At 41.5% G+C, this 22,537-nt stretch overlaps 1 protein-coding gene across 2 annotated transcripts in view; it reads left to right on the forward strand.

Annotated features, from left to right (window-relative positions):
- The window catches only part of brinp1 (bone morphogenetic protein/retinoic acid inducible neural-specific 1), a 324,767-nt gene that overhangs the window by 97,119 nt on the left and 205,111 nt on the right, over positions 1–22,537 (forward strand). For both annotated transcript variants that reach the window (XM_059638168.1, XM_048559283.2), the window contains one exon: positions 9,920–10,187. In XM_059638168.1, coding sequence (XP_059494151.1) covers positions 9,970–10,187 — 218 coding nt within the window. In that variant the 5' untranslated portion in view covers positions 9,920–9,969. The remainder of the gene's footprint in view (positions 1–9,919; positions 10,188–22,537) is intronic.

The following is a 22,537-nucleotide window of genomic DNA, read 5'->3' on the forward strand; positions in this document are numbered from 1 at the left end:
CAGTCACGTTCAGAACAAGTCGTGCTGCAGCAGGTAACACGACTAGTCATTGTGAATGTGTAAAGCACAAATCCGTGTTATTCCTAAATGAGCAGTCATGAGGAATCCCAACTATACATTATATTTTCCTGGCTTATTCAGTTTATTTCTTTTATATAAGAGACAAAAGCCCAGCCTTGCTGGCAGAAAATGACCCAATCTAGCAATAGCCACATTAAACATGACAGGGATAAAGGCTTCAATATTAATAGCCTAACTGACGGGTGAGAATGGAAAAGACTGGGTCTGCAAGAAATATTCATGCGAACAAGGCACAAGAATTGGCTATTTGGCTGTTTGACCCTGCTCTCCCATTCATGGCTGATCTAATCTTAACCTCAACTCTACACCCAGTAATCTTTCATTCCCATGATAATCTAGAATCTACCTACCTCTGCCTTAAAACCATTTAAATATTCTGCATCCACTGCCTTTTGATGAGGGCAATCCCAAAGACTCTTAAACTTCTGAGAGAGAAAAAAAAAATCCTCATCGTTGTTTTATATCGAAAGCCCATTATTTTTAAACTGTGACACCCCAAGCTCTAGATTTTTCCAAAAAGAGGAAACATCCTGTCAACATTCATCAGGTTGAGTACCCTCATGATCTAATATTGTTTCAATTCAGTCACCTTTGACTCTTCTAAACTCTAGAGGACACAGGCCTAGCCTGTTTAGCTTTCCCTTGTAAGACTATCACCTCTTTCCAGGTCCAGTAAATCTAAATTCGATAAATGATCTTTCCACCATCACTCTTTTAAATAAATCTTTGGCTTCCACCATTTGTATCATTTGTAATCTCTTCGACCCACACTTCCATCCTAACATAATCACTATTCCCATTAACATATCATTCTATTGTCCCTGGTTGTTGCTGTCGTGGGATAGCACGCCTCCGACTACAGCACAAATGTGCGAGAATAATTAATGCGATTCAAATAGACATACCCTTTGACTGTTTCTAAAATAAATGATTGATTGTTTCAGCCCATGTTCTTCAGGGGTATCTTTTAAAATTTCCCCAATGTTTGTCTGTCTTCGAATGATTGTTAATTTACTACCTCAGGTTGATTTGCTTAGTCATCGGAGGTAATGGGGGAGGCCAGTCACTCGTGTCATAATTCAGTCTCTAGTCATTATATAACGACAGCTGGGGACCATATTTGTTGAATTTTGTATCGGCTATTGGCTCAGGAGTAAAAAAAAGTATTACTTTGTGTATCCAGATATGGCATAATTCTGTTTCAAATTATTGTAAATCTTTTCTTTGTTCTTGGGCATTTTTCATTTATCTGTTCCTTTTCTCAGTATGTCAGTCTAGTAGCTTGTAAGTCATGGCCTGTTGACGTTTACTTCTCTGCCTTTTAACTTCTAAGAAAGCAAGTGGTCGTAGGTAGGCCAAGACACAGAGACAAGTGCTTTGTGTTTAAGAGATAGGCCAATGGCAGTAACTTAGTTGTTGTGTTAATTGAGACATACTTCTAGATGGCCAGGACTCATTTACAGGAACACTCCTTAATACTGAAGCTGAGGAAAATTATCCTGTGTAAAAGACTAACATAACATCTTGGAATGTTGCCTAGATTTGATAGCAACCTCTTGTATTCATTGTTGCTTCGAATGAGTAACAGGATTAGAATTTATTCTTGGCACTGTCAGTTTTCCAGTTTCATTCAGGCCAAGGAGATCAGATCTCCAGGTCTGATGCCCCAGAAATGGAACTTTCTGGAATCCCAGTCTTATTCCTGCTCTGGGACAAAACTACTCTTTCATACGCTTTCTAATTAAAGAGTATTAATCGTGCCTTATTGAAACCTTATGGAAGTACCACAAGGATCAATGCTTGGGTTCTATCCATCCATAATCTAGATCAGTGATTTGGAAATTGGGATTAACTGTAACATTGCCAAATTTTCAGATTACACAAAAATACAAGAGAGCTGTGAGGAGGATGCTAAAATGCTTTAAGGGATCTTGGCGAGTCTGAGTGAGTGGACGAACATTTGACTGATGCAATAGAATATGGTAAAATGTGAGATTCTGTATTTTATTAGGAAATATAGAACTAGTGCATTTCTTAAATAGTTTTGAGAAATGTTACACTTCAGAGGAACCTGGGTGATTGTGTTCATGACTCATTAAAAGTGAACATGCAGGTTCAGCAAGCAATTAAGAAACAAGCTGATATTAGCCTTTATTACAAGAAATATGATTTTAGGAGTAAAGATGTCTTATTGCAATTATATAGAGGCTTGTGTATAGTTTGGCTTTATTATCAATGAAAGATATACTTCTCATATAGGAAGTGCACTGAACATTCGCCAACTGATTACTGGGATGGATTAAAATTATAGAATCCCTCCAATATGGAATCATGCCATTCAGCCCATCGAGTCTACACTGGCCCTTCAAAGATCAGAGTTAGTTAATAGCGGACTGTGTTTAGGAACAAGGCATTCATCTCATAAGTAGCAGCTGTTGCTGCTGCATTTGAAATGGTAAAATTGATGTTTTAAATTCAAAGGATTTAAGTGTCTGTGAAGACATTCAGTGAGCATGAGGTTTTGACACAATTCTAGTTGCCACTAAGATTATGTGTCTCAGTATCTGTATATATTTATTTGATTACTGCATGTGCATTTTTGCAGTGATTTGAACAGAGTCTGACATGTGCTTCTTCCAGACCATTTTTGGTAACTTTCCAAACTGAAACACATTCTTCGTTCCTAACCATTTTCCTTTTAAATTTGACCTTATACCAATGAATGATAGTGTGTATTAACCCTGAACCTATGCAATTGTATCATTACTGCTTTGTCCCTTTTAAGCCTGGCCCAGTCTCATCTGTCTCAAAATCTCTTATTCTTTTTAATGGATTGCCTGAAATACTAGCACTTCAAGGGAGGAGATAAATCAGTCAATATTTGTTCCACAGAAAGATTCTTACAGTTTCACCAGAACAAACACGAGGGCTTTGTTCAGATTTACTGCACCTGCAGATCAGCTTCTACAGCAAGTAATTGGCTTTACTGCATTGTAGGGCCATCTGAACATATCATCCAGCAATAAAATGCCTCTTCCCTGTTAACACATTTCAAGCTGGCAAAGTCAAACAACAGCTGATTGCATTCACACACTGAGAGGATTTATCCTTGATTACACAAGTCCCTGGGTTAAATTCATACCAGCATATATATATATATACCAGGTGGTGCCGTGGTAGTGTCCCTATCTCAGGCCTAGGAGACTCAGGGTCAAGTCCCTCCTCCTTCTGAGGTGTATAAAACCACTCCTGAACAGGTTGATCTGAAAATGGCATACTAGATTTAAATACATCCTACCGTCAGCCAGAATGTACTCCTGTGGGCTGATTCCTATATCCAGGGCAGTCAAGTGCTCCTGAGGTATTGTGTGAGGCTGCATTGTTCATTTAACCTCATTGCTCTGGGAAGTTGAAAATGTCGTTTTGCTTTGTGAGAAGTTCTAGAACAACGGTGAACTAGAGGAATGGCTGTGATTGCCATTGTCGCTAACCTAGAACGTTTGCACTTAGAAAGACAGACTGACAGCATTGGATGAAGTGTGCCTCTTGTTTAGGGTGTTATTTGGCAGACACTTGACGGGCCACATGGCCTCCTGCACTAATTCTACATTGGGTTACGTAATTTCAGCCACTTTTGGTGGTAAGGAGCGGCAAAGGTAAACATTGGTCCTTTCGAGGATGAGAAGGCCAATTTAATAACTGAGAATGAGGAAATAGCTGAGACTTTGAACAGTTATTTCTTGTTGATCTTCACAGTGGAAGACACAAATAACATGCCAAAAACTAATGAAAAGAAGGTTATAGGAGGTGAGGACCTGGAAACTATCATCACAAAGGAGGCAGCGCTGGGCAAGCTAATGGGGCTACATGTAGAGAAGTCTCCTGGCTCTGTTGAAATGCATCCCAGGGAACTAAAAGAAGTGATGGAGGAAATGACAAATGCGCTAGTAATTATTTACCAAAATTCACCGGACTCTGGGAGGTTCCTGCAGATTGGAAAACAGCCAATGTAACGCCACCGTTTAAAAAAAGGAAAAGACAAAAAGCAGGTGACTATAGGCCAGTTAGCTCAACTTCAGTAGTAGAAAATGATTGAATCTATCATTAAGGAAGAAGTAGCATGACATCTAGATATAAATTGTCCCATTCAGAATACCCAGCATGGATTCATGAAGGGTAGGTCATCTTTAACGAACTTGGTGGAATTCTTTGAGGACATTACTTGCATGGTGGACAATGGGGAACCTGTGGATGTTGTGTATCTGAATTTCCAGAAGGCATTTGACAAGGTGCCACACCAAAGGCTGCTGCATAAGATAAAGTTGCACAGTATTATAGATAATGTATTGACATGGATAGAGGATTGGTTGACCAGTAGAAAGCAAAGAGTAGGGGTAAATGAGTGTTTTTCTGACTGGTGGTCAGTGGCTAGTGGTGTGCCTCAGGGATCAGTGTTGCGACCGCAATTGTTTAAAACTTATGTCGATGATTCAGAGTTGGGGACTAAGTATGGTATGTCAAAATTTGCAGATGACTCTAAGATGAGTGGTAGAGCAAAATGTGAAGAAGACACTGAAAGTCTACAAAGGAATATAGATAGTCTAAGTGAGTGGGCAAAGATCTGGCGGATGGAGTACAATGTTGATAAGTGTGAGGCCATCCATTTTGGTAGAAATAACAGCAAAACTGACTCTGTTTTAAATGGTTAAAAAATTGCAGCATGCTTTCGTGCAGAGGGACTTGGGTGTCCTTGTGCATGAATCGCTGAAAGTGGGATTGCAGGTGCAGCAGGTAATTAAAAAGGCAGATGGAATTTTGTCTTGGGGGATGGAGTTTACAAACAGGGAGGCTATGCTGCAGCTGTGTAGGGTCCTGGTAAGACCACACCTGGAGTACTGTGTGCAGTTTTGGTCTCCTTACTTGAGAAGAGATATACCAGCACTGGAGGGCGTGCAGAGGAGATTCACTCGGTTGATTCCAGAGTTGAGAGGGTTGGATTATGAGGAGAGACTAAGTAGACTGGGATGATACTCATTGGAATTCACTTGGTTGATTCCAGAGTTGAGAGGGTTGGATTATGAGGAGAGACTGAGTAGACTGGGATGATACTCATTGGAATTCAGAAGAATGAGGGGAGATCTTATAGAAACATGTCAGATCATGAAGGGAATAGATAAGGTGGAGGCAGGGAGGTTATTTCCACTAGCAGGTGAAACTCGGACAAGAGGGCATCGACTCAAAATAAAGTGAAGCAGATGTAGGACTGGGGTCAGGAGGAACTCCTTCACCTAAAGGGTTGTGAATCTGTGGAATTCCCTGCCCAGTGAAACGGTTGAAGCTACCTCGCTGAATGTGTAGGCTGGATAAACTTTTGAATAGTGAAGGACTTAAGGGTCATGGTGTGTGGGCGGGTAAGTGGAGTTGAGTCTCAAAGAGATCAGACATGATCTTATTAGATGGCGGGGCAGGCTCCAGGGGCCGGATGGCCTACTTCTGTTCCTAGTTCTTATGTTCTTAATTCCATATATTTGGGAATTGTTTCAATGATGCTTTGGAAAATTGAGACACAGTATGAATGAAGGTGTCAATTTGGCTCAGTTGTTAGAATTAGAAAGGAGTAGGGACACATGCTTTTCAACGATTTGAGATTTTCTCTGCATGTGTTTCACCTGGATGCTTGTGAGCTGTTGGAAGCAGCACAGTTATGGCTACATTTGCCCACGGACGAAACAGAATTTAACGCCACCTTCTTGCCTGCTGGCTGGAGAGATGGTGAGAACCTCCATGTTGTATATGTTGGGGTAGGCCGATCAGAACCCCTTGCCCATCAGGCACTTAACTGGCCAGCATGTACGGCCTTCCCATGATTTAAAAGCCAGGAGTTGGAAATCCTGATCCAAGAGTTGGCAGCCAATCAATGGCTGGTATCCCTCCATTTTCCATCAATGCTGGAAACTGGTTGTTGCTGATAGTAGACTCAACTGAGGCCTACAATCAACAAGGAACCCAGGCCACAGGTGCATGGGGATGAGATTGACTGGTGGGAATTGGGATGAAGAGTCAGAAAAGATTGAAGTTTCCTGACCTTAATTGGCTTCAAGTCCTGGTGAGTCCACCATTCCAGTGTTGACCAGCTTTGAATGAAGAATGTGTCTTCAACAACCACCTGCTCTATCTCCCCACCCACCGGTCACTTCCCCTGCCCTACCAATGATAAAAAGAAAGGCAAGTGCTATTCAAACAACCGTCCCACCTGTTGCTGGTTCAATTCTGGCTGTGGCGAAATGATGTTCCGTCCATAGGCCCAGACAACTGCAGCCCTTCCTGCCTCCAGAAGAGGAATTCTGGGCTAAAAATGATTACAGATTTTCGAAGAGACAAGATGTTTTACAATCGTGATAAAATGTTTACTCCTGCAATGGATCACAATTATATTGTTCATTCGGGATCTGCATATCATTTGAATGTTATTTTAAATTGTTTTATTGTTTTTTTTAAGATCTGTGCCTCTCCGGTACTGTGTTATCCAGTCACTGTGTCCCTTGTCTGCTTACATCTGTCACTTATCTGGTTGCAGATGGCATTTTGTACCAAGCTATTTCTGAATCACTGATCACTCAGTACAAAGCCACCTTTTTGCTCAGATCTAATCATTAGTTTAACGTGCGACTTCAAAACTATAATGTCCTGACGTGGGAACAAGTTCTAATTAGACAGTTGGGATTCGTATTCGACAGCCAGAATTAATAATTCTGATGGATTTGTAACCTATTGTAAGAGGCAACAGCGGTTAGCTGTGCTCATTAAAACTAAGATTGTCAACTTGTAAAATTCTTGGCCGGCCTTTTCGTCAGCTTTCTCAACCCATGACTTGATGTCATAATTTGGGCAGGCACATGTTACTGGAATGCAACGAAAGGTAATTTTAAGGCTTTCACTTGTTTCATAATGAGGAATTGAGATTTGACTGTTCTACAGCCAAGTGGTTGAAATATTCCAAAGCAACATTTTTTTTGGCTGAGGGCAATCAGTGTACGGGTTGTTGGGTGGAATTGAACATTTAGTTGCTGCTGGCACCTTCGGTTGGGAGTTTGTGCTAGCATGTCAATATGTCAATGCAATATTTATACGTAAGCGTGTTCATATAGGCTTCAGAAATAGTTACACCCTGTTCCAGTACAGCTACAATGTGGGTATCTGCATACTAATATGGAGAATTACGCAGGCAAATCTTGAGCATAGAGGGAGGACAAATCTAACCCAGCCAATTGCTGCCCATTAATCTAATATCAATCATCAACAAAGTGTCATTGACAATGCTGCTAAGTGACACCTGCAAAGAAGTAGCCTCACTATGGCTCAATTTGGATTCAACCAGGACCAGTCAGTTCCTGATCTGACCTTAGTCCAAACATGGACAAAAAGAGTTGAATTCCAGAGGTGACAGTGACTGCCCCTGACATCAAAGCCTCATTTGACTGAGCGTGGCATCAAGGAACGTGAACAAAACTGGAGTTAATGGAAATTAGCGGGAAAGGAAAAAAAAACTCTCTGCTGGGTACAGTCATACCTAGCACAAAGGAAGATGGTTTCGATTATTGGAGATCCCATCATCTCAACCACATGAGTTCCCCAGGGTAGTGTCCTCGGCCCAACCATGTTCTGCTACTTTAGCAATGACCTTCCTCCATTATAAGGTCAGAAATAGAGATGTTCACTGATGCTTGCACAATGCCGAACACTGTTCCTGATTATTCAAATACTGGGGTTGTCCATATGGAACAAGTCCTGGAAAGTGTGCACTGTTAGGCTGATAAGTAGCAAGTAGCATCATGCCTTTCATGTGCCAGTCTTTCATGTGCCAGACAATAGCCATCTCCAACAGCAAAGAATTAACCATTGGTCCTTAAGATTCACTGACTTTGCCACTGCTGAATGCTTCAGTTTCAACATCCTGGTTTTACTGCTGACCAGAAACTAAATTGGACCGGACATGTACAATATTGTACAAGAGTAGGTCAAAACCCAACTCCTGTCTGCCCAATGCCCACCCGCTGTGTACAAGGCACAAGTCAGGAGTGTGATGGAATATTCCCCACCTGCCTAGATGGGTGCAACAGCAGCAGCCCTCAAGAAGTTAGACACCATCCAGGACAATGCTGCCCACTCGATTGTCATCACATCGACCACTATTAAATCAACATTCAGTCCCTTCATCCATCAACATATTATGGCAGCAGTGTGTGTCATCTACAAGATGTATTGCAGAAACTCACAAGACTTCTCCAACATCACCTTCAAACCCATGACTTTTAGCACTTTAAAGGACTAGAGTAACAAATGCATAGGTACACCACAGTCTGCAGGATCTGCTTCAAGCCTGACACCATTCTAACTCATACCAGTATTGTCGTTTCATCATTATTGCGTCAGAACCCTGGAATTGCCTTCCAGTCAGCATTGCCACTGCCCCTACATTCAACCACTACTCCCTGCAGGTTCAAGAAGGCAGCTCACTACCATCTTCTACGGGGCAATCAGGGAGAGGAATTTTTTTAAGAAAACACTGCTATATGCATGTGTGTATGTATATCAGATTACACAGCTGCTTATGGGAGATACTGTTCTGTTTCTTTTTGAAGATTATCGTTGATCTTTACAACACAGGAGTCCAATCAGCCCATTGCATCTGAAGAGACCCAGAATCCACCTTGCTGCCTGGCTCTCACCTTACATGCCTGTATCTTCCTCTGTAATAAACAAGACATTCTTTCAACAACCACAATACCTCCAACAGTTGTGGCATGACGAAACATTGTATACTTTACCAGGATTCTACATGAAGACGTATTTCCTGAGCAGTCTGCTGTCTCACTTCATGTAATTTTAAATTAATAACTCGTCATCAGTCATTCTCCAAGCAGAGGATATTGTCTTTACCCCAAAATCATAATACTTCATTAATTCCAAAATAAAACCTTTACTCAATCCCCATTTGACCTGTTCTGCTTCACTGGAGACCATCCCAATGGAAACAGATCTCCATTATTTCCTGACCCATTGTGTTTGTTCAGTGCCTCGTTTCTTTTTCGATTTATGATTTTTTGATTTACATTTCTAACTACTGGATCTTCCTGGCTGGTCAAGCGAAAGATCCTTTTGAGGGTTGGGACATTGAATCAGGAGCTACACCAGAACCTGGAGGCTGCTGCCACTTAAAGCCACTCTTGCAGTGACCTGTACAGCTGGAAAGTGAAGAGACCCATGTTCAAAGTAAGCTGGATATTTGCATCAAAATCATAGAATCACAGAATTGTTATGGCAGATAACAAAGCCATTCAGTTGTTTGATGTATGCCAGTTCTATACTCTACTGTGATAATTTATTTCTGTTACTTGCTGTCACTATATCCAAGCAATTAATGATGTCAGTGACTGAGACCCTTACTTATGCCACTGTATAATTTCATGGTATCTTTACACTGTCCTGTACTCTCCCTTGCTGGACCAACACATTATCATCAGTCCTTCGTTAGTGCAATCACTGGTGAGGGATTCAGAAACTCAATTTCTACTATCCAAAGAACAACTAAAAGATAAGGGTGTTATTGGGGTTAATAAAATATTAAATAGTAAATATAAAACAAATCTAAAATGTCACTTAAGGGTATGGAGTTTGGAAGGAAAGTGGGTGAGTTTAAATGCAGCTAGTTGCTCAGCTTGAAGAATCAAGGTAAATGTGATGGAAATGACCTTTGCTCATCCCCATCTTTTCTTTGATGTTATTCATGCATTGACAGATGTGTTAAAAATGCTTTCTGTTATTCCTTCTCCTCCAGGACTCCACAGAATGGAGCAAGAATGAACAGAAAGTGGCTGAAAGAAAAGCATGAACTGGAGGTTTATTGAATTCATCTACCTACTGTTTATATGGGATCATATAACAGTAAAGCCTTCCCACCAGGATCCTACAGCCACCCAGAACCATGTCACTAAGCAGTTTGATTGGCTTATATCGGACAGAGGTCCTTTCCACAACTCGAGGGGATATTTATCCTTTGTGGAAAGATATCGTCAAGGATTTACAACCAGATACAAAATATATAGGTAATTTTTCCAACTTTACCTCATACATTGTACGTGTGATTTTTGTCTGTTAGGCAGTGTACGAGAGGCATCCATTTTGTGTACATTGAGCACTTCTATTTATGGAATCTGTAGACACAACAAACTCCAGCTATTTTTTTAAAATATTATGGGCTGTCACTATTTTGAAATGAAGACTCCTTCATGCTTTTGCCTTTGTAGTATTTTAATACCACAGCAACCTGATTGCCAAAGGAACCAAATATAATTTACTTGCCAAGTAAAATTTTATCGTGGATTAAGGAAAACATTTTAACTTTCTGTCAGTTATACATTGCTTGAACAGATTACTGTTGAGCTAGATAACTCCTTCATATAACAACACGCCAGCAACAGAATCTTGCCGCCATGGTGAGGGAAATGGTTGATTAGGTGGATAGAAAGGTTGGCATCAGGAATATACCCTCCCTTATCCTGTCACCTCAGAAGTTGTGAGCAGGACAGGCCATGGTTGACGATCCCACCTCATTGCAGCTTAGGGTCATCAAGGGGTAAAAATGCCTATTTCAGGCTCTCAATGTTCTGAGGCTACAGTTCCTTCAGCTCCAGGTGGCATTAGAGAAAGTAGAGCTACACAACTGGTGACCCATCATGGGCAGTTTGTTGGTGTTAGGTTATACAAAGAAATTGGGAGTGCAGTGGGGGTACTCGATCAGCATTAATTGGTGCGAGACCTGGGAAGTGGACCGAGGGAAAGTGGAGTGGTTGGGGTGGGGGGGGGGGGGGGGGTGGGGGGTGGTGGTGGTGACCTCTGAGAGCCTTCTCCTAGAAATTGCTGTTCAACAGCCTGCCTCTCCTGTCCCTACAACCCTAACACCACCCTCTCAAACAACGCCAACAGTTATCTGTGTAGATCCTCTGTCTGAGGCTCAGAGTGTGGTAGGGGTGGTCAGGAGGGAAGGTGAAGGGACGCGGTAGTGTCCCAACAGTAGCCATGGTGTCTGTGGTGGTACCAAGGTCTGGAGATTTTGATCCTCCAGAGTCCCAGGAAGGGCAGCAATTCCTACTCCAGGTTTGTAATCCTGACAGAAAGACCCTGGCAGTCAGCTGCCTGAGCGATTAAAGATTCGGCAGGCTGTCTGACCAAACTAGGTCAGTGCCACAATGATGCTGCCCAAAGGCTACAGGAACAGCAACTCATATTCCGCTTGGGAACCCTGCAGCCCAATGGTATCAATGTGGACTTCACAAGCTTCTCCCCTTCCCTTACTGCATCCCAAAACCAGCCCAGTTCTTCCCTTCTCCCACTGCATCACAAAATCAGCCCAGCTCGTCCCCGCCTTCCTAACCTGTTCTTCCTCTCATCTATCCCTTCCTCCCACCTCAAGCTGCACCTCCACTTCCTACCTACTAACCTCATCCCGCCTCCTTGACCTGTCTGTCCTCCCTGGACTGACCTATCCCCTCCCCACCTCCCCACCTATACTCTCTTCTCCACTTATCTTCTCCTCTGTCCATCTTCTGTCCACCTTCCCCTCTCTCCCTATTTATTTCAGAACCCTCTCCCCATCCCCCTCTCTGATGAAGGGTCTAGGCCCGAAACGTCAGCTTTTGTGCTCCTGAGATGCTGCTTGGCCTGCTGTGTTCATCCAGCTTCACACTTTGTTATCTTGACCAAAATAGGGGGCGGGGTTCTCTTCAGGAAATTCTTGGTGGGAGAATTGTATTTCAAACCTCCATGGTCAGTCAAAAGGCCCAAAAGCCTAACTTTCATTTGACATGAATTTATCTACCCTTCATCTTTTGAAGCCTCATTGAATGTGAGCCTCCAGACATTGAACCTTTCAGTTACCCACGTACGGGACTGAAACGCAAGTTCTGTTGTACAGTTTGCGGGTTCTCTAAGGAGTTTTTCATTTCTCATCTTAGTGTTCTACAGTGATTAAATGAATGCAAGTTTACCAGCCCTTTGTTAAAGGTTCTGTTCCATGCCTGTCCGTTGTTTTGTTTTCAGATTGAGAGCGTATATGCACAATAAACAAGACAGCACAACAAATTACAGCTAATTTTGATATTTCTGTTTCAATTCTGTGTGTCATGATTGTTGATCATGATGCTGCAATACCAGTTTAACCATTAGGTGGCGTGCTTGTCAGACTTGTGCAGAATGTGCAGTCTTACTGTTGAATATACATGTGGGAGTAAATTTCATTGAAACCTGGTTTTAGTTTTCATGGGTCAGACATTAATGCCCACTGATTTGCTTAAACTTGAATTGTTTTGCGTCAAATGTCTTTGAATCATTATTTTGTGAATGGAAATCAATGTTTGCAGAAGAACATCTGATTGAACTATCAGATAGAAATCCAAATAATCTGGAAAATGCCAATTCTGTCTCCACACATGTAACGAAGAATTGTGATAATGTTGGGAAAATTGACAGACAGGAAAAATGGATGTGCCATATCAGAGTTCTGGCAGCCCAAATTTACAATGAGAAATTCTGAGGGCAATTGCTCTTCTTTTTAGAAGTATAATTTCAGGCTTTTGGATTTGGGATGTAGCAATGAGAGTGAATGAGCAACTGAAAACATAAGGTGTTACCCGAAAGACAGCCTGTTCTCTTAACTGCTGGAACTGAGCAGGCCTTGGGTGCCCAGCTTGCTTTTGGATGTTCTAATTCTAAAATAGGTTCATTAAGTACCTTAGGTAGCATAGATTCTGTACTGTAGAACATAGAAGAGACAGAGGCAATGAACCATTAGCTTATAGATGCTGAAAAAAATGGTAGCTTTGGTTGTCCATTAAGAATAGGGTTTGCAAATCTGATTGGGCCAATGTGTGGCTGCTTCATTAAAAAATTCCTTACTTCCAATTTTACCACACTGTAAAATGACCTTCTATTTTGCCTTACTTCAAAAACTCTCTACCTAATCAGTTGAAGTGTTCAAAGAAGTCAGGAAAAACAATTTTTAGTGACTTCAAGGTTTTGCTCTGGGGTGCCTTGCTGCAACATCTAGCTTTAATCTCAGATTTCTGGAGACTGTAGTGCAAAACCTAGCAGGTTAAAAAGAAGTTAAGCAACCTGGGATGATGTTTGATGGATGATGTTTAAACTCACGTTCCACCAGTTGTCATGGTGGGATTAAACCTGTGTCCCCAGAGCATTAACCTAGCTGCCCAGTTACTAATCCATTAACATAGATTATGATATGTGGATGTCTCCTGCTCCAACCCTGTCCAATTTGCCAGTCAACAAGTGTGAAACTTCTGAGAGTTTTCATTTTTGGATCCTGTTACAAAGTTGAGGCCATGGAAATTGTTTTAGAGGGGCATACTTTGTTTGGGCATCATGTTTGTAGAGCAACTAGATCATGACATCTATCAACATGCAACACAGATGTAACACCAACTGAGCCATTTTGGCATTCAAGTCGATAGCTGATGCATCCCACGGATATCTGAAAGGGAAAAGGTACAACTGAAAAGGTGGGGGAGGGTTTGAAAGTGTAAGCTGTGTATGACCACTGGAATGTAGGATATGAGAAGGCAGATTCAGTCTTCAGATAAAATCACCTCCTATACTTTAAACATTGCTAGCGAGTTTTGAGAAGATTTGCTCAGCGAGCAAACTTACATCCTTAAACATTGCTGCTGGTTATGGAGCTATTGATGACTGTTCCAATACTGTGTAGCACTTTCTCCTTCATGGGAGTCAAAATGTACGGGTCTATCTTTCCTCCTCAGTTACTGTTGCTCCAGTTGCGCTTCAGTGAGAGTTGTACAATCTGTTTTGGTAATATAATTGTCATGGTTGATTAATTGATCGCATACACAAACTCAGAAATGCCTGAGGCTTGCTGCAGTGCTGATGGGAGAAGCTGACATGCAGCCCACATGTCTTGATTGATAGGTAATGTTGACAGGTGAATGTTGGGGATGTGGTGAATTAAAAGCAGACTGAGACGAGAGGTGCAGTCAGTAGGATATGACATTTAAAGATGCATTCTTTGACCTTGAACACTCATGCAAGGTCATTGAACATCTTTCAGCACTGCATCAGAGTCATCGGAACAAGACACCGGGCAATGACCTTCTTGGCTCTGCTTTCTCTCTTGTAAATGACATGGTTGGAGGGTCTCCTTATCCGTCATCCACCAACATCCCAGCAACTGGCAGAGAAAGAACATCTCACTTTGTTTGCATTTTTTCCACTCTGACCTCCAATGGGATATTTGCAAAGTTTGGAGCATGATGTATCTCGTATTGTTTCTGACTGTTTGCTTGGACAGATTGATTCACAGCACACCATCTAGCACCTCATCCAACCCACATTGCACTTCTGTTTTAAAAATAAAGAGTTGCAACCTAACATAAAGTCATACCGTGATGTTAAAGTTTTGGATCCCTGATACATCATGCAGCAAATGAACAATGTGGCCTGGACAACTGTACAAATATACCGTGCAGGTATCACAGGTCATTTACAGTTGAATCAAAAGATGCATTCCTTGCACCCAGTTGTGCAGCTATCCATTTTAGCCCTTCCTTGAATATGTGCCGCATGACATTGCCAGAGTCTTCTGATGGTGGTGATACTTTCTGTGGCATCCAATGGTAAACGATTGAGTTGAAATTACACAGTCAGTTTTCCAGCATTAGTTTAAAAGTGCACAGCAACCCTGTTCTTAGTTAGAAAGAGGACAAAACTTTGAGATTTGTGCTGCAGAATAACTGGCTTAAGAACCACTTACCAATAAAGTAATGGAGTGATAATTATACTCCTGACATTTGAACAGTTATAAATTCATACCTGCTAGACATTCATTAATGTTACTCCATTACACACTTTAATTTTTCTTCTAAAATCAATGTTAGATACTCTGAGGCGATGTATAGTCATAATTAAGAACTTGATGACATGCATTATTGTGATTAATGCATTTCTAAATTGGATTTCGATGCAGCAATGTGCACTGAGTTGTTAGAACTGAGTGCTGTAGCTTCGTGTTTGCACGCATGCAGAATTGGATAAGAAAATTTAAGAAACGGAATAAAAAAGGTGGCAGCTCAGAGTACCCTGGCGTGGAGCCTTTAAGACCCTTGAAAATTCGTAGTTACTTCAAAATGTTGGAGCAAAGTTGTTTGCTTACAGGTTTGCCTCATTTTGAGGGGTGGAAAAATGAAATAAACGCCCCTAAAGTGGAATGTGCAATCATGATCTCTTTATTTTTGAAGGGAAAGAGATCTGAAGCCTTGAGATTGAGTTTACATCAATCCCTCTAGACAATTTTGTGTTTGATCATTTGGAATTGATTGAACTTTATTTAAGCAAAACAATGAAGATGTTTGGGACTTTATTTAATGTATCCAAATGCTTCAAAATACTTAGCAGCAGCTACATTCTTTCACTGGGAGTCTAACCGCAAATATGTCATTTTGATTTGTGGATTGACTCCCTTTGCAGGCATCCGCTTATAACCACCCATTTATAAGTCAAAGCTTTTTGACCACCACGATTATCATGGTAATTTATACCAGTGATCGTGTCTTAATCCTGCTGCAAAGACTTGTTTTCAATGGCAATAAATATCGTGACCTACTGCAATTATCTTTTTGGGAGACTAAGAAAGAGATGTGGAAAATCTGACAGCTGAATCTGTCACTCAGGTTGATTTGATTGCCTGCCTAAGTAAAGTTGCAAAACATAACTGGACTTGGCAGTGCACTGAGAAAATGGCCGATTGTTTGATTCAGGCACTTTGCGCAGTTCGCTGCACTGCAATTCTAAATATGGTCATCTATTGTTTTAATTAAAAGCCAAACCCATCCACTGAATCCGTGTTTGACCTGAGCACTTCCAGGAACACAGTGATAAAAAGTTCACAAGTGAAGCCGTCTGCCGAGAGAATATTCATTTTAAATGATCCAATGCACCAGTCTTCAGAACCACCAGCATTCCCCAATGGGTTTGTTTGGGTAGAGAAGTTTTAAAAAGTGCACTTGATTTGTCTCTGTCTAGCTTAGTGGACCACAATAAATAAATAAATTCATAACTGCAAGCCTTCTGCTCACCATCAACAACCCTCAATCTTGTCACCGTTTGAGAAAAATGCTGGCAATCTGACTGTTAGCATAAAGCATGAGTGATTAGTATTAAAGGGATGGTTCTAACTTGGGGAAAAAAAATCTGGCTTTGGGCCCAATGGGGAAAACAAAACAAAAAAGTACTCTGAAGCAGCAACCTCACTGATCTCAAATTAATAGACTTCCCATTTTACTGATTGATTTGTTTTGATTTGATTTGATTTATTATCGTCACATGTACCTAGGTACAGTGAAAAGTTTTGCTTTGTATGTAGCACAGGCAGATCATATGCAACGTTCACAGGGCGATAGAACAGAGCGAGGAATACAAAGTTACTGCTGCAAAGAAGATGAACGAAAAGCAAGATCAACGTTAGATCTGAAATTTGAGAGGTCCATTCAGAAGTCTGAGAACAGCAGGAAGGAAGCTGTTTTTGAACCTGTTGGTACATGTGTTTAACCTTTTGTATCTTCTGCCTAATGGAAGAGGTTAGAAGAGATTATAACTGGGGAGAGGGGCGGGTGGTAGTGTAGGGTCTTTGATGTTAGCTACCTTTCTAAGACAGTGTAGTTGGAGTCATGGCATATTCTGGAGACAAGGGATGGTCAATCAATCTGTTATCAGCATGCCAGTTAAACCTTGAAGGAAGCTGCATAAATTCAGATTTCTATTTTTCTGCCATATTGGCCGTGACTGAGAGATCAGGAAATCTGGCAGATAACGGAGGTAAGCATGCTCAGATCCAGCTGGGAGATTAATTTAGGGTACTGCTTGTAGACCAGAGGGACATTTCCTTTAGCGCCAATAAGTTTACTCACAACCATTTCCATTGCCTCCATCTTGTGGCCTGGCACCACTTCTTCATAGCAATACCATTGTGACTATCCCAATTCTATCATAAATATCTGATTTCCTCCCCTTTGTCCCTTATCTCCCTGTATCTCTCTCTGACCTGATGCCGCATGATTTTCAAACCCCCATGATCGCCCTGGATTCTTCCAAGTAGATTCCATCCACCATGGTTTCCACTCAATAACCAATAAATCTTGATCTTGTGATCCTGGCTGCTTTTTCATGACTATTCTGTGCCTGACCTGCAGTCAAGCCTGTTAATCAGTTTGGCTTCTCGATGGATATCTGTGCAAAAGGAAATAATGGTGTTGGTACCCTGCTGCCCATCATTCCTCTACCTACTCTGAAGCTTGTCCCATTACTTACTGAGGTTCAGGCACTTGTTACATTGGTCCAATCCAATCTATGTCAATCAATCAATGCCTTCCTTTCCAGTATGTAAATAAGAAATTTATAATAAGTATAAAGAATGCGATCAGTAAAAAAAAGCTCATTAATGAATTTTCTCCATAAATTAATTTTGGCCTGGTATGTGTGATCCTTTAACTGTACATATTGGTGAACCACCATTTGATATAATTGCCAATCTGTTGTAAAAGGGTTTCCTTTACACACCTGGAGGACTACCCGAGAGGCTGTCCTGAGGAGTAGAGATTTAAGCGAACCATAACGGGAAGTTCATCTCTGACTCCCCTGACGCCCACTTTAAGCTGGGACTGTGAGTCTGAGCTCTGCCATCTCCAGAGAAGCAGTGATTTCCATTTCTACCACATTTAACATACAAAGGAAGTCATTGTAAAAGCATTCACGTAGGAAACGAAGACATATATGATTAACATACAGGGATTTGGATTCCAGATGTGTATTTTGAAGAAGATTTTGCAGGCTGTTTACAGCTGGGAGGGAGGAGGGAAGTTTCAGAGGTCTAACATGACAATACTTTAAACTTAAGGCAGACAATTTTGTTTGTTGCAGCTGTGTTTATAATATGGCGACTAAAACACAGTGATGGTGAATAGATCTTTATACAAGTTTATTAAAAACTCATGTACAGGCACATGAGACGATAATAAATGTTGTTGGAAGATATTTTGGAGTAAATAAAGGTTTCTAAATTTTCAGTGTACACGTGACCCAAGAGCTTTGCAGCAGCATTGAAGTTCAGAGTTTCTGTCTGCGTTGCTGTGTGATTGATCTGGATATTTGCATTCACTTTGTGATATTTTCATTTTTAGCCTGGCTCTGAGTGTGTGAAGAAAGGAAGCTGAACAGCTTCTTTGTGGGCTGTCAACAGCTGTGCTTTCAAAAAGGGAAAAGAAAATTAGCTGTTCTTCCTCTCACTCATAACAGTATCTTCTCTTTTTCCCAAGTTAAAAAAAAGCCTGAATCAGCCAGTCAATCTGGAGAGCAGCTGAGCTGTACAGAAAGGTTGGATTCAAGTCTTTGCTAGATTTGTTGATTGTATCCTGGGCGCGGATTGTTGCTACAATTGTCCTTCTATCCTTGAACGTAAATGAGAAAACTCAGCGCACCTTCCCTAGTTCTGATAGGGATCCAGTGATAGCTGAATGTCACGTGTGCGGACATGATGGTTCAGTGGTTAACACTGGTGCCTCACAGTGCCATAGACCTGGGTTTGATTCCACCCTTAGGTAACTGTCTGTGTGGAGTTTGCAAATTCTCCCAATGTTTCCTCTGGGTGCTCCAGTTTCCTCTTGCAGTCCAAAGATGTGCAGGTTAGACCGGCCATGCTAAATTGCCCATAGGGTCTAGGGATGTGCAGGTTAGTGTAGGTTAAATGGGCTTCGGATTGGTTTCACAGGTCGGCGCAACATCGAGGGCTGAAGGGCCTGTACTATGCTGTAATGTTCTATGTTCTGTGTTCTATGTTAGGAGAATTAGCCATGAGAAATGTGGGGTTACAGAGATAGGGTAGAGGCCTGGGTGGGTAGGTCGTTGTGGACTTTATAAACCAAATGGCTTACTTCCACATTATAGGGATTCTGTGATAAGGGATGAAGGTGACGCTGGATTTGATTGTCATGTCCCTGTATTGTATGACATTCCTGATGTGCACCCTCCCGACCCTATATGTAATGATCATTTGGGTGTGGCATCAGGGACATGTGGAGCTCTATGTCAACATGAAAACTGCATCTTCAGGAGAGAAAACTGAGAGGAATGAATGTGAAGCATAACAGATTTGATTAAATTCAAAGAAAGGACAAGCATATGTCCAATGAATGAGTTTCACATTGTCAGGGTCTCTTGAACTTTCTTTTAGTAAATGCTGTACTTTGTTTTTCTGGTGTAATGTGCGGAAATGTAACTAGAATGAACTTATGGGTCCTATGGTATTATTTTTAGAAAAGTAAAGAAGTTGCTCTTGGTGGTCGAGTTAATATTCATCCCTCAATCAACATCTCTGAAAACAGATTAACTAGTTATTTGTCCCATTACAAATTCTTTGACATTGTGCTGTATTAGGTACTGAGCATACTACCCATGTTGACAAGGACATTTTCTGCCTATTACATGCTCTGTCCATCCCTGCAACATCAGGTAGGGTCAGAACTATAGGTCACTGAGCCACTATCCTTGATGCGATAGGTGGCATGACTGCCCAAGGATTTTCAAGGCACATTGTATTAGCACTATTGAAGAGGAGTTGGTCATTCAACCACTTGTGTCTATGATGCCGTTCAGTCACAGTTGAAGGTGAATATTCTATTTGTCTTTTCCACCAGTGTTTTGCATGTCTGGGCATCCAAATTTCTTTCTCCTTTCAAAATCTAGAGAATGTGTTTTGATTTTTTTTCTCTGGGATCCAGAGTGGGATGCCTCACTCATTCATGCTGCTTTCTCATTTGTTTTTGTTCTGTTGCTCCAACCTGACAAATAATTATGCCTCCTAACTTAAGCTAAGCTTTGGTTATTCGCTACTTCTCATTGGACAACATGCCACAATAGGATGCACTCCATTAAAGCATGTTGTGAAGGCTCCAGCATCTAACGGATTGCCGATGTTTCAACACTGTTTCCTCTAATCTCCCAGTAGAGGGGGGCAAGCTCAAACGCTTGGATAATTGGTCTCTTCCGTGAGCCATTATTCTATTAACAATGCAGCTTTCTATTTCTATAGGATTTTTAACAGGGTAAAACTGAACCACTGCAGGAAATATAGGGCAGGTGGCCAAATGCTTGGTCAAAGAAATAGATCTTAATGAGTGGCTGAGAGGAGGGGAGGTGGGATGGAAGAGATTCAGTGTGGGAACTCCAGAAACTGGGTTCTAGGAAAGTATAGACATACCTTCCGGTTGTTGAGCTATTAAAATAGTGGATGCCCTACAGACTAGAATTGAAGGAGTCTAGAAATTGCAGGGGGTTGTTGGGCTGAAGGAGATTTTAGAGAGAAGGAGGGAGGGAAAAGCAAGGCAACAGAGAAATTTGTAAAGAAAATGACAATTGAACGTATTGAATGTTTCAAACAGCTGCAACCAATATTTATTTTTGAATAAAAGATGAGTTCACCAGGTCACCTGTTCACATAGATGGCCTAATTCAGTGCTATATTGGAGAGCATCTGTACTCCAGCAAGTGACCAATGACCTCCATTGGAATTACAGCTCTTAGCACCAAGGCCCGAAGTTTTGCTCCTGAGTTGATGGAATGGAGTAGGCAAAGTTCCTGGCTCCATAAACCCAACTCGGGACAATATGTTAGATTTTGGCTCTGGGATGGTAAGTGTTAGGAGGCCCACAGCCCTGAGGAAGGGCTTGAAAGTAGCCAAAGGGTCTTCCGGGTGTGGAACTGGGCTGTGGGAAATGCTGACCCCCTGGTGCTCCAGCGTTTTGTCTCTGCTTTTAAATAAAAAGCAAGTTTTTTAGTCCTTACCACCTCACTACTCACTCCAACAACCCATACGTATCCATGCTACTTTATGCCCACCTTCCACTCCACATACCCTCCATCCCAACCAAGGCTTCCCATCCCCACAGCACCTTGTACCTCCGATGCTAGCCAATGCCACTGTAGCCCACCAAATGGCCTTCCACACTCTGCATGACTCTAGTTAGCCAATGAAATCTTGTAACCCCTAATCCAACCTAGTGTCAACTCATGCCCCATCATCCCCCACCTTTTCCCTTTACATCCACCATGTCAGTTTACCTGGTAATGACAGACTTAAGGACCAGAGGTGAAATACAGCACAGTTCTTAATTTAAAGATGAATACATTATTTGATTAAAAATGTTTCCATTGATAAAATACCATTCACTATATTTAACTTCCTTCAGTGACAAAATTCTGCATCAACAATGAACATTGGCATTCAAAGACTTTAAAACCTGCAATCAAACTGTGAAATGATGGGTATGTGCATGTGATAATGATTTATTGTGAAATCAGTCATTCAGCACAAGTCTTGTATTGATAGCTCTCATGCCTGTGCCAACAGATGGAATGAAATTGTAAGGGCTGCATTTTTTTGCTGCCAATCGTTTAGTCTTCCAAAATTTAACAGTGGGAAGGTTTAAATGCCTTAACTGTCTATCCATTCCAATGAGCTTGATGATTCCTATGACAGCTTGACAGTTAACTTGGTAGCTTGAGACACCCAAAAAAGAAATGTAATGGCATTCATATCCATTTTTATCAATTACAAAGGACACTGTGCCACTCCATAAGGTATCTTCCAACCAATTCGAAAAGGTACTTCATTTCTCCAAATAACTGCAACATCTTTACATCTTCTAAACGTTGTAAAGCAAAAAAAGTTATATGTTAGATATCCCACTGATGGAACTTAAATCTGTTTGAAGGCTGATGCATTTTTACATGTAATCTGCCCCCATCGCTCAAGATGCGGGATGTGTCTGGGTGGGATGCTTTGAGTATCAGTGTAGACTTGTTGGGCTGAAGGGCCTGTTTCCACACTGTAGTCGCTGTATGGTTCTGTGTGCAAAGTATTGCATGTCCTTATCTTCACAACCGCACGCCCCACTGCCTCAACCCACAGGACAAAAATGGTGGCTTTAAAGTTTTAGCAAAGATCTGCAGCTCAGATTGTGGGTGAGGTTGTTGACTTGCTCGCTGAGCTGGCTTGTTTTTCTGTAGATGTTTCGTCACCATGCTAGGTGACAACATCAGTGAGGCCTCCAGCGAAGTGATGGTATTCTACTCCATTTGGAATTTATACTGCCCGGCCTGTTATGATGAGTAATGTCATTTCCGGTTTTGATCTCTAGGGGTTTGTATAATTGGACCCCATATACAATCCCATACAGAACAAAACCGGAAATGACACTACTCACCATTACAGACCGGATGGTATAAATTCCAAGAGGAGTAGGATAACATTACTTCATCAGAGGCTCCACTGATGGTGTTACCTAGCATGGTGACGAAACTTCTGAACGAAAACAAGCCA

This window comes from Stegostoma tigrinum, chromosome 29 (genome assembly GCF_030684315.1).
Source record: "Stegostoma tigrinum isolate sSteTig4 chromosome 29, sSteTig4.hap1, whole genome shotgun sequence".
Taxonomy (NCBI): Eukaryota; Metazoa; Chordata; class Chondrichthyes; order Orectolobiformes; family Stegostomatidae; genus Stegostoma; species Stegostoma tigrinum.